This window comes from Gopherus evgoodei, unplaced genomic scaffold (genome assembly GCF_007399415.2).
Source record: "Gopherus evgoodei ecotype Sinaloan lineage unplaced genomic scaffold, rGopEvg1_v1.p scaffold_122_arrow_ctg1, whole genome shotgun sequence".
Taxonomy (NCBI): domain Eukaryota; kingdom Metazoa; phylum Chordata; order Testudines; family Testudinidae; genus Gopherus; species Gopherus evgoodei.
Window position 1 is genome coordinate 56,528 of NW_022059785.1, and position 23,734 is coordinate 80,261.

General features: G+C 65.5%; 2 protein-coding genes across 2 annotated transcripts; one reads left to right on the forward strand and one right to left on the reverse strand.

Moving 5' to 3' along the window:
* Positions 1–133: 133 nt before the first annotated feature.
* On the reverse strand, positions 134–4,658 carry NRL (neural retina leucine zipper). Its single transcript, XM_030542752.1, has 3 exons — positions 4,591–4,658; positions 3,075–3,470; positions 134–1,583 (listed from the first exon to the last, which is right to left on the reverse strand). Exons 2-3 carry the CDS (start codon positions 3,435–3,437, stop codon positions 1,251–1,253), a joined length of 696 nt encoding a protein of 231 aa, XP_030398612.1. The 5' UTR covers positions 3,438–3,470; positions 4,591–4,658; the 3' UTR covers positions 134–1,250.
* Positions 4,659–15,758: 11,100 nt separating this feature from the next.
* On the forward strand, positions 15,759–23,582 carry PCK2 (phosphoenolpyruvate carboxykinase 2, mitochondrial). Its single transcript, XM_030542753.1, has 10 exons — positions 15,759–15,787; positions 17,391–17,636; positions 18,127–18,311; positions 18,401–18,604; positions 18,895–19,082; positions 20,225–20,387; positions 20,610–20,828; positions 20,931–21,068; positions 21,153–21,248; positions 21,699–23,582. The coding sequence occupies exons 1-10, from the start codon at positions 15,759–15,761 to the stop codon at positions 22,151–22,153; spliced, it is 1,923 nt and encodes a 640-aa protein (XP_030398613.1). The 3' UTR covers positions 22,154–23,582.
* The last annotated feature ends 152 nt before the right edge of the window (positions 23,583–23,734 follow it).

Sequence of the window (23,734 nt, forward strand, 5' to 3'; positions counted from 1 at the left end):
GCGCAGGAGCGAGAAGGGGCTTGGGGGCGGGGTTGATAGTCCCAGGGGTGGGGCTTCCCTAGGCCACACCCCCTGTTAGGCTCCACCCACTCCGCAAGAACTGCAGACGCCACGGCCGCCTGGGTTTTGGGTGATGTTTATTCTACAAAGACATTGGAAAGCTGGCCACGCCCCTTGTGCCCCAAGCTCCGCCCCGTGGGCGGGGCTACGCAGACAGCCCGCCCTCTGGAGGGGGATGGTAAGGGGGTAGCTACATCCATGGGGCGGGCTGAAAAACGAGCTCCCCCCACACCACCCAGGGCAGGGCCAAGCGACTCCAGCAGGGGGCGCAGGGACCCCCCCCACTCACACCCCACCTCTAGACTCCTGTGAGAACAGGCCCTGCCCAGGGTCACTGGGGCTGCCGTTGTGGGCACTCGGGGGTCCTGAGCTACCTGAGGGGCTGATTGGCGGGTGCACCCCCTCCTGGGGTGCAGGGCATCAATCTTGGGGTGATCTCTCGGGGGGTTCAGTAGGCAGAGGATGGGGGGGTCTTTGGCTGATGCACGGCAAGCCTGGGGTGCAGGGCACAGAAAGGGGGTGCAGGGCAGTTTGAGGTCACCGGGAGCAGGGTGGCCTGAGAGTCAGTCTGAGGGGCCAGGAGGTAGTTTGCTGCTGCACTGCAGTCAGGGGGCAGAGGTGTTGACAGTGGGGTGCAGGGGCTGTCTGGTGCCCTCCCCCCCCGCTCGGGTGCAGCGGGTGATACTGAGGTACAGGGAGTGGCCAGCCATGGGTGCAGGGGGTCATTCTAGGGGGTGCTTGGCTGCTGGTGCTGTTTTTTGGGGTGCAGCATTGGGGGGCATGACCAGCATGCAACAGGGGAGTCCAGTCCCCCCAAACCCCCATTGCCACAGGGAGGATCCCCCACACCTGCCCCACATCATAATCCACTCCAACACTGATGCGGCTCTAAAAAAATTCCCTCCCCCGACGGGAAACCACAGAGTCACCCCCAAACTCCCCCTGCTCCCCCCACAGGTCCCCGTCGCACTCCCCCTGGTGGCAAAAGGGGGTAACAGCGCTGCGGCTGCAGAGAGCCTGGAGGCATCATGGAGCCAGTGGGCTCCCCCTGCAGGCCGGGGGTGGAAGGACACCCCCTGAGTTCTTCCTGGAGCAGCGCCCCCTGGAGGCCAGGGGCGGAAGGACGCCCCCTGAGTCCTTCCCAGAGGAGCGCCTCCTGCTGGCCGCCCACCCAGTGCCCGGTGGGCAGCTCAGAGGAAGAATTGGGAGGGCGAGGGGGGCTGGGGCAGCAGCTTCTCGCAGCGGGCCTTGTAGATGTCGCGCTCATGGGCGAGCCGGGCCAGCTCCCCCCGCAGGGCGTCCAGCTCGCGGGCCAGCTGGGACTTCTCGGCCTCCAGCACATGGCGCTGCTGCACCCGCTTGACGCGGCAGGACTGGGCGTAGCCGCGGTTCTTCAGCGTGCGGCGCTTCTGCTTCAGCCGCAGCACCTCGTCCTTGCCGAAGCCCCGCAGGCGGCGGTTCAGCTCTCTCACCGACATGCCCACCAGCTGCTCGTCCGAGAAATGGTCCCGGAGGGGCAGGAGCTGGGGGGCAGGAATGAGCATGGATCAATTCCACAGGAACAGCTGGAGCCCCTCATTCCCCTGTCCCCCTGGCCTGCCTATGCCCCTCACTCCCGACCTGCAGCCCCTGTTCCCCCAGCCCTGCCGGTGCCCCTCACTCCCGATCCGCAGCCCCTGCCCCCCCGTCCTGCCTATGCCCCTCACTCCCAACCTGCAGCCCCTGTTCCCCCAGCCCTGCCTATGCCCCTCACTTCCAACCTGCAGCCCCTGTTCCCCCAGCCCTGCCGGTGCCCCTCACTCCCAACCTGCAGCCCGTTCCCCCAGCCCTGCCGGTGCCCCTCACTCCCGATCCGCAGCCCCTGCCCCCCCGTCCTGCCTATGCCCCTCACTCCCGACCTGCAGCCCCTGTTCCCCCAGCCCTGCCAGTGCCCCTCACTTCCGACCTGCAGCCCCTGTTCCCCTAGCCCTGCCGGTGCCCCTCACTGCCGACCTGCAGCCCCTGTTCCCCCTGCCCTGCCGGTGCCCCTCACTGCTGACCTGCAGCCCCTGTTCCCCCAGCCCTGCCGGTGCCCCTCACTCCCGACCTGCAGCCCCTGTTCCCCTAGCCCTGCCGGTGTCCCTCACTCCCGACCTGCAGCCCCTGTTCCCCCAGCCCTGCCGGTGCCCCTCACTCCCGACCTGCAGCCCCTGTTCCCCCAGCCCTCCCGGTGCCCCTCACTCCTGACCCACAGCCCCCTCCCAGCCCAGCTATGCTGGTGCCCCTCACTGCCGACCTGCAGCCCCTGTTCCCCCAGCCCTGCCAGTGCCCCTCACTCCCGACCTGCAGCCCCTGTTCCCCCAGCCCTGCCAGTGCCCCTCATTCCCGACCTGCAGCCCCTGTTCCCCCAGCCCTGCCAGTGCCCCTCACTCCCGACCTGCAGCCCCCTGCCAGCCCAGCTCTGCTGGTGCCCCTCACTCCCGACCTGCAGCCCCCTGCCAGCCCAGCTATGCCAGTGCCCCTCACTCCCGACCCGCAGCCTCTGCCAAACCAGCCCTGTCCCATCCTGCCGGTGCCCCTCACTCCCAACCTGCAGCACCTGCTAGCCCAGCCCTGCCCCATCCTGCTGGCACCCCACACTCCCAACCCACAGCCTCTGCCCCCCATCCTGCCGATGTCCCTCACTCCCAACCTGCAGCCCCCTGCTAGCCCAGCCCTGGTCTCACAGCCCTGCCGGTGCCCCTCACTCCCGACCTGCAGCCCCTTGAAGCCCAGCCCTGCACCCTGCATCTCTGCCAGTGCCCCTCACTCGTGACTTGTAGCCCCTGCCAGCCTAGCCCTGTCCCGTCCTGCCAGTGCCCCTCACTCCCAACCCACAGACCCCTAAGTGTGTGTGTGTGTCTCTCCCTCTTCCCCTCCCATCCCTTCCTCAGCCTGACCCCTCTCACCACCCACTCCCTGTCTACATTTTCCCCCTGGCCCTGACCCTTTCCCCTCCCCTCCTCCTCCCCTTTTCTCTCTGCCCCACAACTCACCTGCTGTTGCTGCTGGAGTGGCCCCCCAAGGCAGAAGCCCCCCTCGGCCGCCCCCCCCAGCAGGGCCTCCACCACCTCCTCTGGGCTGAGCCCCACCCCCTCCCCGCCCCCCGCCATCTGCTGGTGCAGCGCAGCCAGCCAGTACAGCTCCTCCAGCCCCGCCTTGGGGTCCCCTCTGTCCCCCAGCCCAGCCTCACTCAGTGTGGGGGAGGGCGGCACTGAGCTGCAGGGGGAGGGGTCCAGGGAGGCCCCACCCATCGGGCCAGCCGGCTCGCGTTTGACCTCAAACTTCAGCAGGTCAAAGTCGTTGAGATATTCCAGGGCCAGGGGGCTGGTGGGGAGCTCAGCCAGGGGCACCGACATCCTGTGTGGGAGCAGCGCCGTGGGGCATGAGACCTGGGGGAGAGAAGAGAGACAGGTGAAGGGACTGGGGCTGATTGGGCAGCAGACCCACTCCACTTTATATGGACCGGCAGTGTCTAGGGACCAGGTATATGGACCGGCTGTGTCTAAGGACCAGGTATATGGACCGGCTGTGTCTAAGGACTGCTTTTCTACTTGGACCAGTTATATGGACCAGCTTTGTCCATGGGACAGCTATACAGACCAGCTTTCTAAACAGAACAGCTCTATGGACCAGTTGTGTCTATGGACTGGCTTTCTCTGTAGACCAGTTTTGTTTATGGACCAGTTCTACAGACTAGCTTTCTGGTTTTATAAACCAGGTATATGGACCAGCTGTGCATATGGACTGGTATAAAGACCAGCTTTTTATATAGGAACCAGCTAAGTCTGTGGACTGGCTATATGGACCAATTCTGTATATGGACCAGCTATATAGACAGCCAAGGAACCACCCAGGTATCAGGGTAAAGGTATGTCTCCAATATTGGATCCTTGCTCTATACAAACCTGTCTCCTATAGATCAATGGCTGTATATGGACCAGCACTGTATACGGACTGGACTGATGTATGGTCCAGTTTGGCTGGTTTCATACAGGCTTTGCATTATGGGGTCCCTTGATCTATATGGGCTGCCTCTGTCTCACAGACCAATGGGTCTACATGGGCCATCTGTGTGTATATGGACCAGTTCTGTGTAAGGACCAGGCTATACAGACTGCAGAGGGAGCTGAGCAAGACTAAAGCAGCACAGCCCCCCCGGCCCCCTCAGAGCACAGCGGCTGCGTACGGACCAGCCCAGGTACCATCCCCCTCCCCCGATTTCTCCCTCTCACACACGTTCCCATCCCCATCCTCTGCCCCTTCACATGCACCCTCCTCCCAAGCTGTCTGTACGGCTCCATCCCCCCCCACCCCTCTCCATCCCTCCCTCCCCCCCACCGCTCCATGCATCCTTCCCCTCTCTGTCCCCACTTCTCCCCACACCTCCCTCCCACTCTCTATACCCCATCCCCCCTTGCCTCCTCGATCCCCCCGATGCCCCATCCATTCCTCCCACCATCCTTCCCACCCCCCCACCCCGGGGCCCCGAGCCCGGACACCCAGACTCACCTGTCAGCGCCGCGCTCCGCCGCCAGGGGCCGCCCTGGGGAACCCAGCGCCCGGGACCTGCCCTGAGCCGCAGCGGAGTCCCGGACGCCGGGGTCCCATTTAAAGAACCCCGGGCGCTGAGCTCACCCGCATCTCATTAGCCGCTGGCCAATGGGGAGCCGCCTCATTAGCATACGGGGCGGGGGAGGGAATGAGGACGCTCTGCGGGAGGGGGAGGGGGAAGGGTCCGGGGGTTCCCCCCACAGCGCCCCTCCCCCTCACGGCTCCTGACCCCCAGCTGGGGTCGGGGGGGGGGGTCTGGTCTGATTAGCCACGAATCTAGTGACGTCATCGGGGGGTCCACGGGGCCTCTCACCGCCCCAGCCCCCCACACCCCTCAGATGCGCCCCTTCTCCACCCACCCTTTCCCATCCCCCCACAGGTGCTGAGCCCCTGCCCCCAACCCACAACTCCCCTCCCCACACATCGCCCCCTTTCTGCCCCCCCGACACCCAGCCCCACACCCCTCAGATGCGCCCCTCCCCCATGCACCCTTTCCCATCCCCCCCACAGGTGCTGAGCCCCCGCCGTAACCCTCCCCCCACCCCACAACTCCCCTCCCTCACACATCGCCCCCTTTCTGCCCCCCCGACACCCAGCCCCACACCCCTCAGATGCGCCCCTCCCCCATGCACCCTTTCCCATCCCCCCCACAGGTGCTGAGCCCCCGCCGTAACCCTCCCCCCACCCCACAACTCCCCTCCTCACACATCGCCCCCTTTCTGCCCCCCCGACACCCAGCCCCACACCCCTCAGATGCGCCCCTCCCCCATGCACCCTTTCCCATCCCCCCACAGGTGCTGAGCCCCCGCCGTAACCCTCCCCCACCCCACAACTCCCCTCCCCACACATCGCCCCCTTTCTGCCCCCCGACACCCAGCCCCACACCCCTCAGATGCGCCCCTCCCCCACCCACCCTTTCCCATCCCCCCACAGGTGCTGAGCCCCCACCGTAACCCTCCCCCCACCCCACAACTCCCCTCCCCACACATCGCCCCCTTTCTGCCCCCCCCAGACACCCAGCCCCACATCCCCCAGATGCGCCCGTCCCCAACCCACCCTTTCCCATCCCCCCACAGGTGCTGAGCCCCTGCCCCAACCCTTCTCCTACCCCACAACTCCCCTCCCCACACATCGCCCCCTTTCTGCCCCCTCAGACACCCAGCCCCACATCCCCGCCCCATGGCTTAGCCCCTCCCCCACATGCCTCCTCCCACTTCTGGCCCCATCTGCTCACACTGACACCCCGCGAGCCTCTGCTTCCCCGGCCCCATAACTCCCTCCAAGCAAACCCCGGGGGATCCTTGGGGCCCCGTCGAGCGAACACCTTTATCTAGGCAGAGCCCCCATCATCGGCCGCTGGGGAGGAGGCTGGGGGGGCTTTACCCAGGGGGCCAAGGGGTAAAGACCCCCCCAGCGCAGGGGGTTGCAAACGTTTTCATCCCAGGGCCACACAGGAGTTGCAAACCCGTCCGGAGGGCCGGGTAGGGAAGGCTGTGCCCCCCCGCCCCTATGTGCCCCCTCCCACTTCCCACCTCGACTGCCCCACTCAGAACCCCGAACCCATCCAGCCCCCCCTGCTCCTTGTCCCCTGACCACCACCCCCGGGACCCCCCCTCCAAGCCCCTCTCCTCCCCATCCCTGGACCCCTATCCGCCCCCCACCCCCTATACAACCTCCCCGCTCCTCGTCCCCTGACCACCCCCTCCCAGGACCCCTGCCCCGAACCACCCCCTGGGACCCCACCCCCTATCCAATCCCCCCTGCCCCCAGTCCCCTAACTGCCCCCCGGAACCCCACCCCCTATCCAACTCCCCCTGCTCCCCATCCCCTGACCCCTATCCACACCCCTGCCCTGTCAGGCTCTGGGACCTCACAACTATCCAACCCCCCCGTTCCCGGTCCCCTGACCCTTATCCACACCCCCACCCCCTGACAGACCCTGGGACCCCACCCCATATCCAACCCCCCCGTTCCCAGTCCCCTGACCCTTATCCACACCCCCACTCCCTGACAGACCCTGGGATCCCACACCTATCCAACCCTCGCCCCCCGTCCCCCATCCCCTGACCCCTATCCACACCCCTGCCCCCTGACAGGTCCCGGGACCCCACAACTATCCAAACCCCCAATTCCCCTCCCCTGACCCCTATCCACACCGCTGCCCCGACAGGCCCTGGGACCCCATGCCTATCCACCCCTCGCCCCCCGTTCCCCATCCCCTGACCCCTATCCACACCCCTGCCCCCTGACAGGCCCCAGGACCCCACCCACTATTCAACCCCCCCTATTCCCCTCCCCTGACCCCTATCCACACCGCTGCCCCAACAGGCCCTGGGACCCCATGCCTATCCAACCCCCCCATTCCCCATTCTCTGACCCCTATCCACACTCCTGCCCCCTGACAGGCCCTGGGACCCCACAACTATCCAACCCCCCCATTCCCCATTCTCTGACCCCTATCCACACTCCTGCCCCCTGAGAGGCCCTGGGACCCCACAACTATCCAACCCCCCCATTCCCCATCCCCTGACCCCTATCCACACCCCTGCCCCGATAGGCCCTGGGACCCCACAAGAATCCAACCCCCCCCATTCCCCATCCCCTGACCCCTATCCACAACCCTGCCCCCCGACAGCCCCCGGGACCCCACAACTATCCAGCCCCCCCCATTCCCCATCCCCTGACCCCTATCCACTCCCCTGCCCCCTGACAGGCCCTGGGACCCCATGCCTATCCAACTCTTGCCCTCTGTTCCCCATCCCCTGACCCCTATCCACACCCCTGCCCCCTGACAGGCCCTGGGACCCCATGCCTATCCAACCCTCGCCCCCCGTTTCCCATCCCCTGACCCCTATCCACACCCCCGCCCCCTGACAGGTCCCAGGACCCCAACCACTATCCAACCCCACCAATTCCCCATCCCCTGACCCCTATCCACACCCCTGCCCCCTGACAGACCCTGGGACCCCACATCTATCCAAACCCCCTCCTTCCCCATCCCCTGACCACCTCCCCCACAACCTCTGCCCCATCCGACCGTCCCCTGCTCCCTATCTGCCCTCTGGGATCCCCCGCCCCTTATCCAATCCCCCCGGCCCCGGCCCCCTTACCATGCCACTCAGAGCAGCATGTCTGGCAGCTGTGCCGCCAGGCCAGAGCCAGAGCCAGAGCCAGAGCCAGGCCAGAGCCAGAGCCGGACACGCTGCCCCTGGGCTCGGCAGGAGCTCGCAGCCCCACAGCCCAGAGCGCTGCCCCGCGCGGCCTGGCTATGGGGCAGAGGCCAGGAGCTCTGAGGCCGGGCAGGACGGTCCCGCGGGCAGGAGTTTGGCCACCTCTGGGCTAAGAGAGGAGAAATCCCAGCTGCACGGGGCAGAGGGGGCCCATTTCAGAGAGGTGACAGGAAGGGGTGAGTAACAGTCGGGGGAATTCAGTTGAGGGTTTGCAAGGACCCAGCCTCCCCCAGCCATCCCCGAATTGACACCTGCGCCTGGATTTCCCCCCATGCAGCCAATGACGTGGGCTCGAGCCCACGACCCACAACTGCTTCTGCCCAAATCAATGTATTAGTCTCGAAGTCGCCCCAAGGATCCTCACTGGTTTTGCTGAAACAGACTAACATGGCGAAACCCCCCTCCCCGAAACCCCTCAGAACAGTGAATCCAGCACTGAACCCCAGCACCCTCCCGTCCTCCTCCCCACACCTCCCCGCTTCAATAGCAGGGGCTGCGGGTCAGGAGTGAGGGGCACCGGCAGAGGTGGGGGGGCAGGGCTGGGCTAGCAGGGGCTGTGGGTCGGGAGTGAGGGGCACCGGCAGAGCTGGGGGGCAGGGCTGGGCTAGCAGGGGCTGTGGGTCGGGAGTGAGGGGCACCGGCAGAGCTGGGGAGCAGGGCTGGGCTAGCAGGGGCTGCGGGTCGGGAGTGAGGGACATTGGCAGGGCGCTGGGATTGGGGTCAGGTCAGGGGCAGGGGGCTGGGCCGGGTGTGTGGGGTGGTTCTGCCTAACAACAGGCCAGGATCAGGTGGGGGGACGTGGGGCCTGACGGTGAATTGGGCCTGAATGGCCCAGAGAATCCCCCGTCAGGGAGCATTAGAGACGCTGGCTGGAGTCATTGTCCTGGCCTCCAGGGTATTAGAGCCCCCTGTTCCCCCCCCGCCCTGCTGGTGCCCCTCGCTCCCAACCTGCAGCCACTGCCAGCCCAGCCCTGCGGTGCCCCTCACTCCCGACCCGCAGCCCCTGCTACCCCAGCCCTGCGGTGCCTCTCACTCCCGACCCGCAGCCCCCTGCCAACCCAGCCCTGCCGGTGCCCCTCACTCCCGACCTGCAGCCCCTGCTACCCCAGCCCTGCCGGTGCCCCTCACTCCCAACCCGCAGCCCCCCAGCTTATCCCCCTTTAGAGTCTTAGTCTCTGTTTAATTGGCCAGGCCCACAGCTGGCCCTGTGGGGGCCCCTGCAGCCCTGCCTGACCCACATACGCCCCATGGCTAATCCTGGAGCCAGAGACACCTTTAATGGCCTCTGATCCCCCTCAAGCTGCTTTCCCCGGCCCCCAGCCCCCCCGCCATGGCCAGCAGACACCAGGGGATTAGGTGCTGGGGAGACATTTAATGAGATCAGGGTCTCAATCGGGGTGATTTCTCCCCTCAGATCAGCCAGGGGGTGAGGGGTTAAACTTTTAACCCCCTAACCCACCCCCCAGCTCGGGGGCTAGTGGTTAGAGGGGGGGAGGGCCTGGGAGCCAGGACTCCGGGGTTCTGTTCCAGCATTGGGAGGGGAGCGGGTCCTAGCAGTTGGTGGGGAAGTGGGGGGTTCTGGGAAGGGAGACGACCTCCCCAGTGTCTTTCCCTGTCTCAGAGCCCAGCCCAGCTCCCACCCCGCTTCCAGCCAGTGCCCAGAGTCCCTGGAGCCCTGGGCACTTTGAACCAAAACCAAAGGGCAGAGGGTTTGGGAACTAGAAACTGTCCTCCCCTCCCAGAGCTGGGGAGAGAACCCAGGCGTCCAGGTTCCCAGCCCCCTCTTCTCTAACCAGTAGCCCGACTCCCCTCCCAGAGTCAGGGATAGAACCCAGGAGTCTTGCCTCCCAGCCCCCCCGGCTCTAAGCACTAGACCCCACTCCCATCCCAGAGCCGGGGAGAGAACCCAGGAGTCCTGGCTCCCAGCCCCCCTGCTTTAACCCACTAGACCCCACTCCCCTCACAGAGCTGGGGAGAGAACCCAGGAGTCCTGGCTCCCAGCCCCCTCCCCCCCTCTAACCACTAGCCCCCAAGCTGGGGGGTGGGTTAGGGGGTTAAAAGTTTAACCCCTCACCCCCTGGCTGATCTGAGGGGAGAAATCGCCCCGATTGAGACCCTGATCTCATTAAATGTCTCCCCAGCACCTAATCCCCGGTGTCTGCTGGCCATGGCGGGGGGAGGTCAGGGGAATTGGGGGGGGCGTGTCTCTTGGTGGGGGCTAAGACAGGAAGTGTCTTTGAGCTCTGGGAGCCAGGACTCCTGGGTTCCATTCCTCAGCTCTGGGAGGGGAGTGGGGTCTAGTGGTTAGAGTCGAGGGGGCTGGGAGCCAGACTCCTGGGTTCTTTTTCCTGTGGGTTGTTATTAGCATTAATATCTGTCTCTGCTCCTGGGGGAGGCTGGGGGGATTATAATTAATCGGCTCATAACGAGCTCAGTTCTATATTTTCTCTGATCAGCTCTCCCCGCCTCCAGGATCTGGCTGAGGGGGCCGGGGGGCCACGCATGTCACATGGGCCCCACACACGTCTCATTGGGCCTGGGCCATGTGTGGCACCGGGGCAGGGGAGATGGGCCCATATTGCTAAGGTGTCCTTTCCATGGCGCTCGTGTGTCACGGGGGCCATACTCTGCCGCCTGTGTCCGTGGTGAGCCTAAGGCATGTCCGTTGGGTGACCCAGTCTCTCCCGTGCCTCTGGTGTGTCCATGAGTCTCCCTTGTCCTTGACATGTCCCTGGATCTAACATGTCCTTGGCATGTGCTTGGCATGTCCGTGACTCTCCCATGTCCCTGGCCTGTCCTTGGCGCATGCTTGGCATGTCCGTGACTCTCCATGTCCCTAGCATGTCCTTGGCATGTCCGTGAGTCTCCCATGTCCCTGGCATGTCCTTGGCATGTCCGTGACTCTCTGTCCCTGGCATGTCCTTGGCATGTCCATAACTCTCCCATGTCCCTGGCATGTCCTTGGTGCGTGCTTGGCATGTCCATGACTCTCTGTGTCCCTGGCATGCCTTTGGCATGTCCGTGACTCTCCCGTGTCCCTGGCATGTCCCTGGCATGTCTGTGACTCTCCCGTGTCCCTGGTGTATCTGTGAGTATCCTGTGACCATGGCGTGTCCATCCCTGGCTCTCCCTGGAGCCCTTCCCACAGTCCTGGATTCTCTCCCCAGGCTACTTTTCCTTGCTGGATTTGGGGGCAAAGGCTCGGACACCAGGGTCCCTTCCTAGCTCCACCCCCACCCCGGCTGTTAATCCTTGGGAGATTTGGGGCGGTAAATAGGATCAGAGGGGAGAGCTGGGGGAGCAGATGGGGTGAGTGGCTGGAAGAGAAACCAGGGGGGCCTGTCTGAGCTGCCAGCCCCAGCTCCGACTCCAGGCCAGGGACAGAGAGCGGGACACGGGGCCTTTCCCCTCTAGGGGGTGCTGGCTTCCATCCGGCCCCACGGTGGGGACTGGCTGGCTATGGGGGGGCAGGGAATGGAGCAAGGGGCCTTTCCCCTCTAGGGGGCGCCAGCTCCCATCCAGCGGCACGGTGGGGACTGGCTGGCTATGGGGGGCAGGGAATGGGGCATGCGGCGGGTTCCCCCAGGGAGTAGCAGCTCCCACCCAGCCCCAGAGCAGGGACTGGCTGGCTCAGGGGGGCAGGGAATGGGGCACGGACCTGTCCCCTCTAGGGGCACCGGCTGCCCCCGGTCCCAGGGCAGGGACTGGCTGGCTCAGGGAGGCAGGGAATGGGGCAGGGGCCTGTCCCCTTTAGGGGGCACCAGCTCCCCCCGGCCCCAGGGCAGAGACTGACTGGCTCAGGGGGGCAGGGAATGGGGCAGGGGCTTGTCCCCTCTAGGGGGCACCAGCTCCCCCCGCCCCCAGGGCAGAGACTGACTGGCTCAGGGGGGCAGGGAATGGGGCAGGGGCCTGTCCCCTCTAGGGGGCACCGGCTCCCCCCAGCCCCAGGGCACGGACTGGCTGGCTCAGGGGGGCAGGGAATGGGGCAGGGGCTTGTCCCCTCTAGGGGGCACCGGCTCCCCCCGCCCCCAGGGCAGAGACTGACTGGCTCAGGGGGGCAGGGAATGGGGCAGGGGCCTGTCCCCTCTAGGGGGCACCGGCTCCCCCCGGCCCCAGGGCACGGACTGGCTGGCTCAGGGGGGCAGGGAATGGGGCAGGGGTCTGTCCCCTCTAGGGGGCACCGGCTCCCCCCGGCCTCAGGGCAGAGACTGACTGGCTCAGGGGGGCAGGGAATGGGGCAGGGGCTTGTCCCCTCTAGGGGGCACCGGCTCCCCGCGCCCCCAGGGCAGAGACTGACTGGCTCAGGGGGGGAGGGAATGGGGCAGGGGCCTGTCCCCTCTAGGGGGCACCGGCTCCCCCCGGCCCCAGGGCACGGACTGGCTGGCTCAGGGGGGCAGGGAATGGGGCAGGGGCCTGTCCCCTCTAGGTGGCACCGGCTCCCCGCGCCCCCAGGGCAGAGACTGACTGGCTCAGGGGGGCAGGGAATGGGGCAGGGGCCTGTCCCCTCTAGGGGGCACCGGCTCCCCCCAGCCCCAGGGCAGAGACTGACCGGCTCAGGGGGGCAGGGAATGGGGCAGGGGCTTGTCCCCTCTAGGGGGCACCGGCTCCCCCCGGCCCCAGGGCACGGACTGGCTCAGGGAGGCAGGGAATGGGGCAGGGGCCTGTCCCCTTTAGGGGGCACCGGCTCCCCCCGGCCCCAGGGCACGGACTGGCTGGCTCAGGGGGTCAGGGAATGGGGCAGGGGCTTGTCCCCTCTAGGGGGCACCGGCTCCCCCCGGCCCCAGGGCAGAGACTGACTGGCTCAGGGGGGTCAGGGAATGGGGCAGGGGCTTGTCCCCTCTAGGGGGCACCGGCTCCCCCGGCCCCAGGGCAGAGACTGACTGGCTCAGGGGGGCAGGGAATGGGGCAGGGGCTTGTCCCCTCTAGGGGGCACCGGCTCCCCCCGGCCCCAGGGCACGGACTGGCTCAGGGGGGCAGGGAATGGGGCAGGGGCCTGTCCCCTTTAGGGGGCACCGGCTCCCCCCGGCCCCAGGGCACGGACTGGCTGGCTCAGGGGGTCAGGGAATGGGGCAGGGGCTTGTCCCCTCTAGGGGGCACCGGCTCCCCCCGGCCCCAGGGCACGGACTGGCTGGCTCAGGGGGTCAGGGAATGGGGCAGGGGCTTGTCCCCTCTAGGGGGCACCGGCTCCCCCCGGCCCCAGGGCAGAGACTGACTGGCTCAGGGGGGTCAGGGAATGGGGCAGGGGCTTGTCCCCTCTAGGGGGCACCGGCTCCCCCCGGCCCCAGGGCAGAGACTGACTGGCTCAGGGGGGCAGGGAATGGGGCAGGGGCTTGTCCCCTCTAGGGGGCACCGGCTCCCCCCGGCCCCAGGGCACGGACTGGCTCAGGGAGGCAGGGAATGGGGCAGGGGCCTGTCCCCTTTAGGGGGCACCGGCTCCCCCCGGCCCCAGGGCACGGACTGGCTGGCTCAGGGGGTCAGGGAATGGGGCAGGGGCTTGTCCCCTCTAGGGGGCACCGGCTCCCCCCGGCCCCAGGGCACGGACTGGCTGGCTCAGGGGGTCAGGGAATGGGGCAGGGGCTTGTCCCCTCTAGGGGGCACCGGCTCCCCCCGGCCCCAGGGCAGAGACTGACTGGCTCAGGGGGGTCAGGGAATGGGGCAGGGGCTTGTCCCCTCTAGGGGGCACCGGCTCCCCCCGGCCCCAGGGCACGGACTGGCTGGCTGCGGTTTCAGGGACCTTGTGTCAGGAGCTGACTCACAGATCGCCTGGGTTCCCAGCCGGCCCTTTGCCCCCCCGTTCCCGGCTGCCCAAGCGCTGTGGCTCCCGGCTCATCATGTGCCCCCCGGGGACGGCGGGGCAGGGCCCAGAAGATCCAGCACCAGGGTGAGTGTCCCATCCCCCGCTGGCTCCACGGCGCCCCCTAGAGGGGCCGGGCCGCATGACCCGTTCCCCGCCCGGGGGCCGGCTGGGAGCCGGCGCCCCCTAGAGGGGAGGGGCCGGGCCGCATGACCCGTTCCCCGCCCGGGGGCCGGCTGGGAGCCGGCGCCCCCTAGACGGGAGGGGCCCCGCGCCCCACCGCCCTGAGCCAGCCAGTCTCTGCCCTGTATAAAACGGGGCGGGGCTGTTGCACAATCAGGTTGGGTGACTGGTGTGTGACCCCCCCGGTCACGCTGCCCTGTGGGGGCGGCTCTGGAGTCAGCGCCCTGGAAAATGAGGAAGTTGCTGGAGAAGCTGAAGGCGGAGGAGGCGCCGGGGAGCAGAGGGGGAGGGTCATACAGGGGTTTTAGGGGCGCACAGGGTGGGGAAGTGCAGGGAGGGGCAGCACAGGGGGGAGGGGCTAGGGGAGCACAAGGGCATGGGGGCACAGGGGGGAGGAGCACAAAGGGGAGGAGGAATGGGGAGCACAGGGGGAGGGGCTAGGGGAGCACAAGGGGAGGGGGAATGGGGGCACAGGGGAGGGCGAATAGGGGTCACAAGGGGAGGGGCTGGGGAGCACAAGGGGGAGGGGAAATGAGGAACGGGGGAGGGGCTGGGGGAGCACAGGGAGAGGGGGAATGGGGGGCACAAGCGGGAGGGGCTGGGGGGCACAGGGAGCAGGAGGAATGGGGACACAAAGGGGAGGGGGAATGGGGCACAGGGGGGAGGGGCTGGGGAGCACAGGGGGAGGGGGAATGGGGGGCACAAGCGGGAGGGGTTGGGGGAGCACAGAGAGCAACAGGAATGGGGGCACAAAGGGGAGGGGGAATGGGGCACAGGGGGGAGGGGCTGGGGAGCACAGGGGGAGGGGGAATGGGGGACACAAGGGGGAGGGGGAATGGGGCACAGGGGGGAGGGGCTGGGGGAGCACAAGGGGAGGGGGAAAAGGGGCACGGGGGGAGGGGCTGGGCTAAGGGGCAGGGGAGGAGCTAAGGGGAGAGGGAGGGACTATAGGACACTGAGGTCTCTACGCCGATGCTGCCACCTGCTGGCCGGAACCAGTAAGTGCAGCCAGAACATTTACCTGGGGCTCAGCGGGGACTCCACATACCCGCAATAACCAACCCGCCCCCCCACCTCCCGGCGGCCCCCGCAATAACCAACCCGCCCCCCTCCCCTCCCCTCCCCTCCCAGCGGCCCCCGCAATAACCAACCCGCCCCCCCTCACCTCCCGGCGGACCCCGCAATAACCAACCCGCCCCCCCCACCTCCCCTCCCAGCGGACCCAGCAATAACCAACCCGCCCCCCCTCACCTCCCGGCGGACCCCGCAATAACCAACCCGCCCCCCTCACCTCCCCTCCCGGCGGACTCCGCAATAACCAGCCCGCATCTCCCGGCGGCCCCCCAATAACCGACCCGCCCCCCCTCACCTCCCGGCGGACCCCGCAATAACCAGCCCGCACCTCCCGGCGGCCCCCGCAATAACCGACCCGCCCCCCCCCACCTCCCGGCGGCCCCCGCTTAACCGACCCGCCCCCGCCACCTCCCCTCCCAGCGGACCCCGCAATAACCAACCCGCCCCCCCAATCGCCTAGAAGACCCTACAATGACAAACCAGCCCCCCAGGAAACCCTACAATAATAAACCCCTCCCCCAACATCGCAGGAGACCCTACAATAACAAACAAGCCGGCGGGGCACAATGGGACAGGCCCAGAGGGGCGGGGCCTGGGACTCTGGTCCCGCCCCCCGTCTGTCTATCTGTCCAGGCAATACCTCCCCGGTCTTACATCATACGGGGGGGGGCCTGGCCCCGAGCGGCCAATGAGAGCCGGGGCAAGCGGCGGGAGCGACCGATCGCAGGGGGAGCCCCCCCGACCCCGCTCCGCCCCCCGCTCGGCGGCTCCCCCCTTAAAACGGTGCCACCGCCCCCCTGCGAGCGGCACCCGGACGCTTGGGTCCCTTCTGCACAGTAGGCAGGATGCCCGCGCCGTACACCCGACTTCTGGGGTGAGTGCGCCCCTATCGGTCTGTCCCCCTGCACCCCCCTGTGTTCCCCGAACCCCCGTCCTGCACCTCCGTGCCCCTGAGCCCCCGTCCTCCTGCACCTCGCTGTGCCCCCGAACCCCCGTCCTGCACCCCGCTGTGCCCCCGAACCCCCGTCCTGCACCCCATGTGTATTCCGAACCCCCGTCCTGCACCCCCGAGCCCCCGAACACCCATCCTCCTGCACCCCCATGTGCCCCGGAGCCCCCGTGCTCCTGCCCACCCCCATGTGCCCCCATGTGCCTGCGAGCCCCCGTCCTCCTGCACCCCCATGTGTACCCCGAATCCCCATTCCTCTGCCCCGTCTTCATTTACTCCCTTTGCCTTTCCCTGCAGTGCCCGCTCTATGGGCGCCCAGGGCTGGGGGGGCAGGGGCTGCAGGTCGGGAGTGAGAGGCACCGGCAGGGCTGGAGGGGGCAGGGGGGGAATCCTGTGTTGTGTTTCTCAGGGCTCAGGCCCTCACTTCCTTGTGTTGCCTCCACGTCACCTGCCCCTCCCCCGGCTCCGCCCCCTGCCCCCCCCTCCCGGACCGGGGCTGGTCCAAAGCGGGTCCATGGGGCTTTGTTTTCCCGGGTCAGGGCCGGGCAGGAGCTTGGGTGGGAGACCGAAGGGTGCCCCTCACTCCCGACCCGCAGCCCCCCCCCCCCCCCCTGCTCTCCCGGCCCTGGGGAGGGTGCTGCTGCGTTATGTGTGGCTGTGCCCCTCCCCAGAGGCAGCCACTTTTCTCTGGCTGGGATCCACCCCTGAGCGGGCAAGTGTCCCCAGGGTCAGCGCTGGGACAGCACGTCCTGGCCGATCCCCCTCTGGGGGACTGCCCCCTGTCGTCCCCCCCCCGCCCATCTGCCTATCCAGAATCCCCAGCGGCCACCAGGTGAAAGTCCAGACAACGTGTCTTGCCTCTTGCTCTTTGCCCTGCCAGCTGTCCCCACCCCTGCTCCAGGCAGCCTGCCAACCAGAGGCTGCTGTGGGGTACACGCCCTGCCCCCGAGGCCATGTGAGGGGCATGGGGGAGTGCTAGGCAGCGGGCAGGTTTGGTCCAGTCTAGCGGAGCTCCCTTCCTGCCTGGTGGGGCGGGGGCTGCCTGTGCATGCTCTGACATGCGTGTCACAAGTGTGTGGGGTCTGACACGGCGCTGATGCCCTCACACAAACACAGTCGCTCTCCTTGTACACTCGCAGGTCTTTGTGCAAATGCATGCGGGCTTCTGCACCTTGGACACGCGTTGGCACGCCCACCGTAGAGTCACTGCCACATGTCCTGGCACCATGAGTGTTGTGCAAATTGGCCTCCCACTTGGAGTGCTCCCAACAGCCTCTTTGTGACGCATTTGCAAGATTATTTCACATCAGGCACTGCCAGGAGTGCTTATGAAAGCACATGTAAACACACACACTTGTGAAAATCTATGCACTCTTGTGGACTTTGCCACGTGGGAGCGTGAGCACGTGTGCACACTTCATTGCAAGCCCATGTGCTCTTGTGCATACCCAGAGAGGCTTGTGCGAGCTCCCATGCTCTTGTGGAAGATCTGGCACCAGCCTGTTCTCACCCTCTCTCCCCGTTGCAGGCAGGGTGCCCGCTCCCTGCGGTGCTGGTGGGGGGCGCCGGTCCGGTTGGCCCATGCCCTGCGGGTGCCAAGCGGGGACCTGGGCCAGCTGCCGGGCCGGCTGCGGGCGTTCGTGGAGCACGGGGTGCGGCTGTGCCAGCCCGAAAACGTTCACGTTTGCGACGGCTCCGAGGCTGAGAATGGGGCCATCCTGGGGCTGCTGGAGGATGAAGGTGTCATCAAACAGCTGGACAAATATGAGAACTGGTAGGTGCCTCCTGGACACCTGGGTCCCCTGCTCCGTATCAGTCCATTCCCTTCCCCAACCTTCAAGCCAAAGTACCCACAGTCGTTTGCATCACTGTCCCACTCCTACAAACTACCCACAATCCTCCGCTCCTGCTCTTGCAAACTGCCCACAATCCTCTGCGGCAGGTTCCTGCTGTGCCAATTTAACCACAGTCCTTTGCACTGGTGGGGCCAAATTACCCACGATCCCCTGTCCTGCTGTCCCCAGTTACCCACAGCCCTTTGCAATAGGCTCTTGGCTATCGTAAAATCCTCCCCGCCCAGGGGCTGTGGCCCTGTCCTGGACACTGGGTCTCGTTCCCCATCCTGAAGCCTCCCTCTACAGGGACTGCAGCATCGTCCCGGACGCCTGGGTCCCGTTCCCCATCCCGATCTCCCCACCGTGCCTGGGTCCCTGGAGGCGGGGGGCGCTGAGGGTGGAATGACTCCCTGGCTCTTCCCCGCCCAGCTGGCTGGCCCGGACGGACCCCAAGGACGTGGCGCGGGTGGAGAGCAAGACAGTGATCGTGACGGAGAACCAGCGGGACACGGTGCCCATCCCCGCCGGGAACGCCAAGGGGCAGTTGGGCAACTGGATGAACCCCAAAGCCTTCCAGGAGGCCGTGGATGACCGGTTCCCCGGCTGCATGAAAGGTGATGGGCCCTTCCCCTCTAGGGTGTGCCAGGGGGGCAGGAAACAGGCCTCCATCTCCCTATGCCTATCGCTCTGTCTCGCTCTCCAGGCCGCACCATGTACATCATCCCCTACAGCATGGGCCCCATCGGCTCCCCACTCTCGAAGATCGGGGTGCAGCTGACGGACTCCCCCTATGTGGTGGCCAGCATGCGGATCATGACCCGGATGGGGGCTCCCGTCCTCCGTGCCCTGGGCGAGGGGGAGTTTGTCAAGTGCCTCCACTCTGTGGGGCGCCCCCTGCCCCTGGAAGGTGAGTCCTGGGCTGTTGGTGGGTGCGATGGGATAACTCCCCTGGGCGCACACAGCCCAATCCGTCCCATGGGGGGGGGAAATGCCCCAGAGAGACATGCAGCCCCCTAACATTGGTGGATGCGGTGAGATAACACCCCCAGAGCGACACACAGCTTGGCGCCCAACCTTGGTGGGCGGGGTGGGGTCACCCTCCAGTACTAACCCCGCCTGATTGCAGGTGCGAGTAGCGGGACGATACCCCAGCCACCTTCACCGTCTAATCCCCCATCTCTGCTTCCCACCCCCCAGAGGAGCTGGTGAACAACTGGCCCTGCAACCCCGAGAAGACCCTGATCGCCCACGTCCCTGACAGGCGGGAGATCGTCTCTTTCGGCAGCGGCTATGGTGGGAACTCGCTGCTGGGGAAGAAATGCTTCGCTCTGCGGATTGCTTCCTGCATCGCCAAGGACGAGGGGTGGCTGGCCGAACACATGCTGGTGAGGGGCGGGGCCCGAACGCCTGGGTTCCATCCCCAGCACAGGTGGAGTCGAATGGGTAGAGCTGGAGGGGCTGGGAGACTGAACTCCTGGGTTCTGTCCCTGGCTCTGGGAGGGGAGTGGGGTCTTGTGGTTAGAGCAGGGGGAGGGGGCTGAGAGCCAGGACTCCTGGGTTCACTCCCTGGCTCTGGGACGGGAGTGGGGTCTTGTGGTTAGAGCAGGGGGAGGGGGCTGGGAGCCAGGACTCCTGGGTTCACTTCCTGGCTCTGGGACAGGAGTGGGGTCTTGTGGTTAGAGCAGGGGGAGGGGGCTGGGAGCCAGGACTCCTGGGTTCTCTCCCTGTCTCTGGGAGGGGAGTGGGGTCTTGTGGTTAGAGCGGGGGGGAGGAGGGGCCTGTGAGCCAGGACTCCTGGGTTCTCTCCCTGGCTGTGCAGGGGGAGGGGCTGTGAGTCAGGACTCCTGCGGTCTGAACCTGGCAGGCCAGGACCAAAGGCCACTCTGTGTTTACACCCTCACTCCCCGGATATTTAACGAGCAAATATTAGTTAATAAATGCCCGGGCCCTGTTGACATCCCAGGCGAATGGGGCTGTGTCTGACGCCAATGGGACGGGCAAGTGGCCCCCCAGTTCAACCCCTGGGGGCACTGGCCCCGTGCAGGGGGTCAGAGGGGAATTATGGGTAATTAGCTCATGCAGGAGGTGGGTGCAAAGGCTTGTGGGAGGAGTCAGCCTCTGTTGCAAAGCACGGTGGGTAATCTGGGTGCCCAGCACATGAACACAGAGGATTGTGAGTCACCGAGGAGAATGGTGCAATGGATGATGGGTAATTTCGGGAGCAAGAGCCTGTTGTAAAAGATGGTGGGCCAGGATGATTCAGGCACCAAGGATTGTGGGTAATTGGCCACAGTAGGGCTATTATGCTGAGGACTGTGGGTAATTGGAGAGTGTGTTGCAAAGGATTGTGGGTAAATTTGGAGCAGCTGGGCTTTGTTGCAAAGGACTGTGGACAATTGGGTAGCCCACGTCCATGTTGCAAAGAATTGTGGGTAGTTTCCTGCTCTCTGCTGCCCCTGTGCTCTCCCTGGTGGGGTGCAGGGAGCCCCCCGAGCCCCTAATGTTCCCACTCCCCCCGGCCCCCCAGATCCTGGGCATCACCAACCCCGAGGGTCGGAAGAGGTATGTGGCAGCCGCGTTCCCCAGCGCCTGCGGGAAAACCAACCTGGCCATGATGAACCCCACGCTGGCGGGCTGGCGGGTGGAGTGCGTCGGGGACGACATCGCCTGGATGAAGTTTGACAGCGAGGGTGAGATCAGGGAGGGAGGCAAAAGTGAAGTGTTGGGGGGGACACACCGAGGATGGGGGCAGCAGATCTGGGATGGGGCAGAGGGGATGTGGGGGGAACCCCAAGGTGAAGGGCTGGGGAGGGGGGAGCCCATTTGGGGAGAGGGTGGGGGGGGATCCAGCGTGGTGATGGGGGGGACCCCCAGGGAGGATCCCCCAGCTAACCCCTTCTCCTCTCCCTCAGGCCGGCTGCGGGCAATCAACCCCGAAAACGGGTTCTTCGGGGTGGCGCCAGGCACCTCCATGAAGACCAACCCCAACGCCATGCACACGATACAACGCAACACCCTCTTCACCAACGTGGGCGAGACCAGCGAGGGGGGCGTCTACTGGGAGGGCATCGACCAGGTCCTGCCCCCTGGCACCTCCATCACCAGCTGGCTGGGGCGGCCCTGGGCGCCGGGTAGGGCCATGGCCACTTCCCCCTCCCTCCCACTGCCCGCGGGATGGCGCCCCCCGCCAGCCCTTCCCCACGGTGCCCCCAACCTCTCTCTCTCTGCCCCAGGTGCCAAGGAGCCGTGTGCCCATCCCAACTCCCGGTTCTGCGCCCCGGCCCGCCAGTGCCCCATCATGGACCCAGCCTGGGAGTCCCCCGAGGGCGTCCCCATTGATGCCATCATCTTTGGCGGGAGGAGACCCGAAGGTAACCCCCCCGGCCTCCTTTCCCGCCTCCTCCTGGACTCCTGGGTCCCTCAGCAGGCTCACGCTGCTCTCCCCCTCTCCCCAGGGGTGCCGCTGGTCTACGAAGCATTCAACTGGCGGCACGGCGTTTTTGTGGGCAGCGCCATGAGGTCCGAGTCCACCGCGGCTGCCGAACACAAAGGTAAAGGCCCCCGGAAGCCTGGGTCCCGTTGCTTGGGTCCCACGCTCCTTCACACCCCCGCCCCAGGAAACAGGAGCTCCAAGTCTCTGAGGGGTAGTGCCCATTGCGCCACCCCCGTGTCTCCCCACAATCCGCTGCACCACTGTCCCGCGATGGCAGGCTACCCACAGTCCTTGGCACTGGAGTCCTGCAGTGCCAAATACCCCATAATTCATTGCCCCAGAGCCCTACTCTTGCTGAATACCCACAGTCCAATGTGGCAGATTCCCACAATTCCTGATTTACCCACAGTCCTTTGCAATGGCCTCCCCTGATTTACCCACAGTCCTTTGTGCTGCCCTCCCACCGTTCCTGATTATCCACAATCCTTTGTGGCAGATTCCTGCCATCCCTAGTTACCCATAGCTCCCTGGCTGACCTACCCTCCCTGCTTCTCCGCCCCCCCTCTAGGCAAGGTGATCATGCACGACCCCTTCGCCATGCGCCCCTTCTTTGGGTACAATTTCGGGCGCTACCTGGAGCACTGGCTGGGCATGGAGGAGCGGCGTGGGGTCCGTCTGCCCAAGATCTTCCATGTCAACTGGTTCCGCAAGGACGCGGCCGGCAACTTCCTGTGGCCGGGCTTCGGGGAGAACTCACGGGTGCTGGACTGGATCTTCCGGCGGGTGGAAGGGGAGGAAAGTGCGCGGGAGACGCCCATCGGCTATGTGCCTCAGGAAGGGGCCCTTAACCTCCAGGGTTTGGCCAAGGTGGACTTCCAAGAGCTCTTCTCCCTGCCCAAGGCCTTCTGGGAGCAGGAGGTGCGGGAGGTGCGCAAGTACCTGACCGAGCAGGTCAATGACGACCTGCCCCGAGAGGTGATGGGGGAACTCGAGGGGCTGGAGAGCCGGGTGAAGAAGATGTGAGGGGGGGCAGGGAGGTGGCCCGCCAAAGACACAGCCCTCATGGAGTTTGTTTACATAGCATTCCCCCACCTTGCCCAGCGCCGCTGCCATCTCAGTGCCTTGCTGCGAGTCAGCTGTCATCTTCCCTTGATGGGTTTTGGCCATCTTCTATGCTTGACCGTGGTTCTGCCATCTTGTTTGCTTGAGGAGTCAGCCATTTTGTTCCCTTAATCATGGTTCCACCATTTTCTTCCCTCAATGTGGGCCATCTTCAATTAGCATAGGCTGGCCATTATCTTTCCTTGACTGTGGTTCTGCCATCATCGTCAACTGACATGGGACGGCCTTCTTCTTTCCTTGACACGGATTGGCTGTTCTTGTTTCCTTGACTATGTCCACCATCTTGGTTCCTGGATGTGGGCTGCCCATATTTCTCCTCTTGACCATGGTTCTGCCATCTTGTTTCCGTGCTCATGAGTCAGCCATCTTGTCCCCTTGAAAGGCTGACCTTCCTTCCAGCCACATTTTCATATAATCACTTCTGAGGTTGGACCGTCCAAGCTGGATGTGACCATTGGGTCCAGCTCTTCACACAAACCGGGGCCAAGCCTCTCCTCACCAAACCCTACATCAGCACACGAACGCAAACCTAGCGTCCTCCAGGCTTAGCTCTGATGGTAAGGCTGATTTGAACCATGATGTGTGCCCCTGTTGCAACACTAAAAAGGAACCACCGTCCATGGCTGGATCTCTCAATCGCACAGGCCCTTGGCCACCCGTGACTCAGCCCAAGCCCAGTTCCTAAGCAGTATTAACCCCAAATCAACTCAGGATATGCCAGACCTCTCCATCACCACCCCAGTGCTCAACGCCCCTCCCCAGCTGGGGCACCGGCCAAATTCTCAACTCTTGCCACCAGTCCTCTCCTGCGATCCCTCATCTAACTGCACCAGGACACCCTGTCCATTTCTCTTTAAGCCCTGAGTCCCACCTTAAACTGGAACCTCCCAAGCCCCTGTCTTCTCCGAGTCCTTGGTCGGTTCTTCCAGCCGCACCAGCCCTCTTGGGGGGCTCTCGCCATCAAGCTGAGGTGAGCTCAGCAACGCCCCCCCCTTCCTTTCCAGCATTTGGCCCCAGACCTGCCCCTCTAAGGGACACTGAGGTAGATTTTGCCTTAATTGCGGGGTGTGACGGCTCCTGGTGGCACCCCCAACCCTGGCCCAGCTGGGCGAAGGGGGGGTGAGCCGGGGCAGACAAGCTGCGGAAGGGCCCCTGAGGGGCACCAGTGACAGCTGCTATTTCCTGGGCACAGGCAGGGCTGAAGTGGAGGCAGGAGCGGAAGCGACATAGGGTTCAGTGCTGGGGCTCTGGGTACTGCACAGTGAGGTTTGGTTACTAATCACTGTTAACGAGACACGAGTGTCAACCAATAAAAGGAGTTGGAGGCCGACGGCTGGTTAGTGGAGTGGGGAGCGGGGCAGAGAGGGATGGGCAGGCGGGGGCCACATGGGGACTTTGGCCTCTTTTTGCTCAGCCTGACCTGGGGCCAGGATAAATGCAGAGACTGGGAGGGGGCAATGCGGGGGAGCAAAGGCTGAAGTT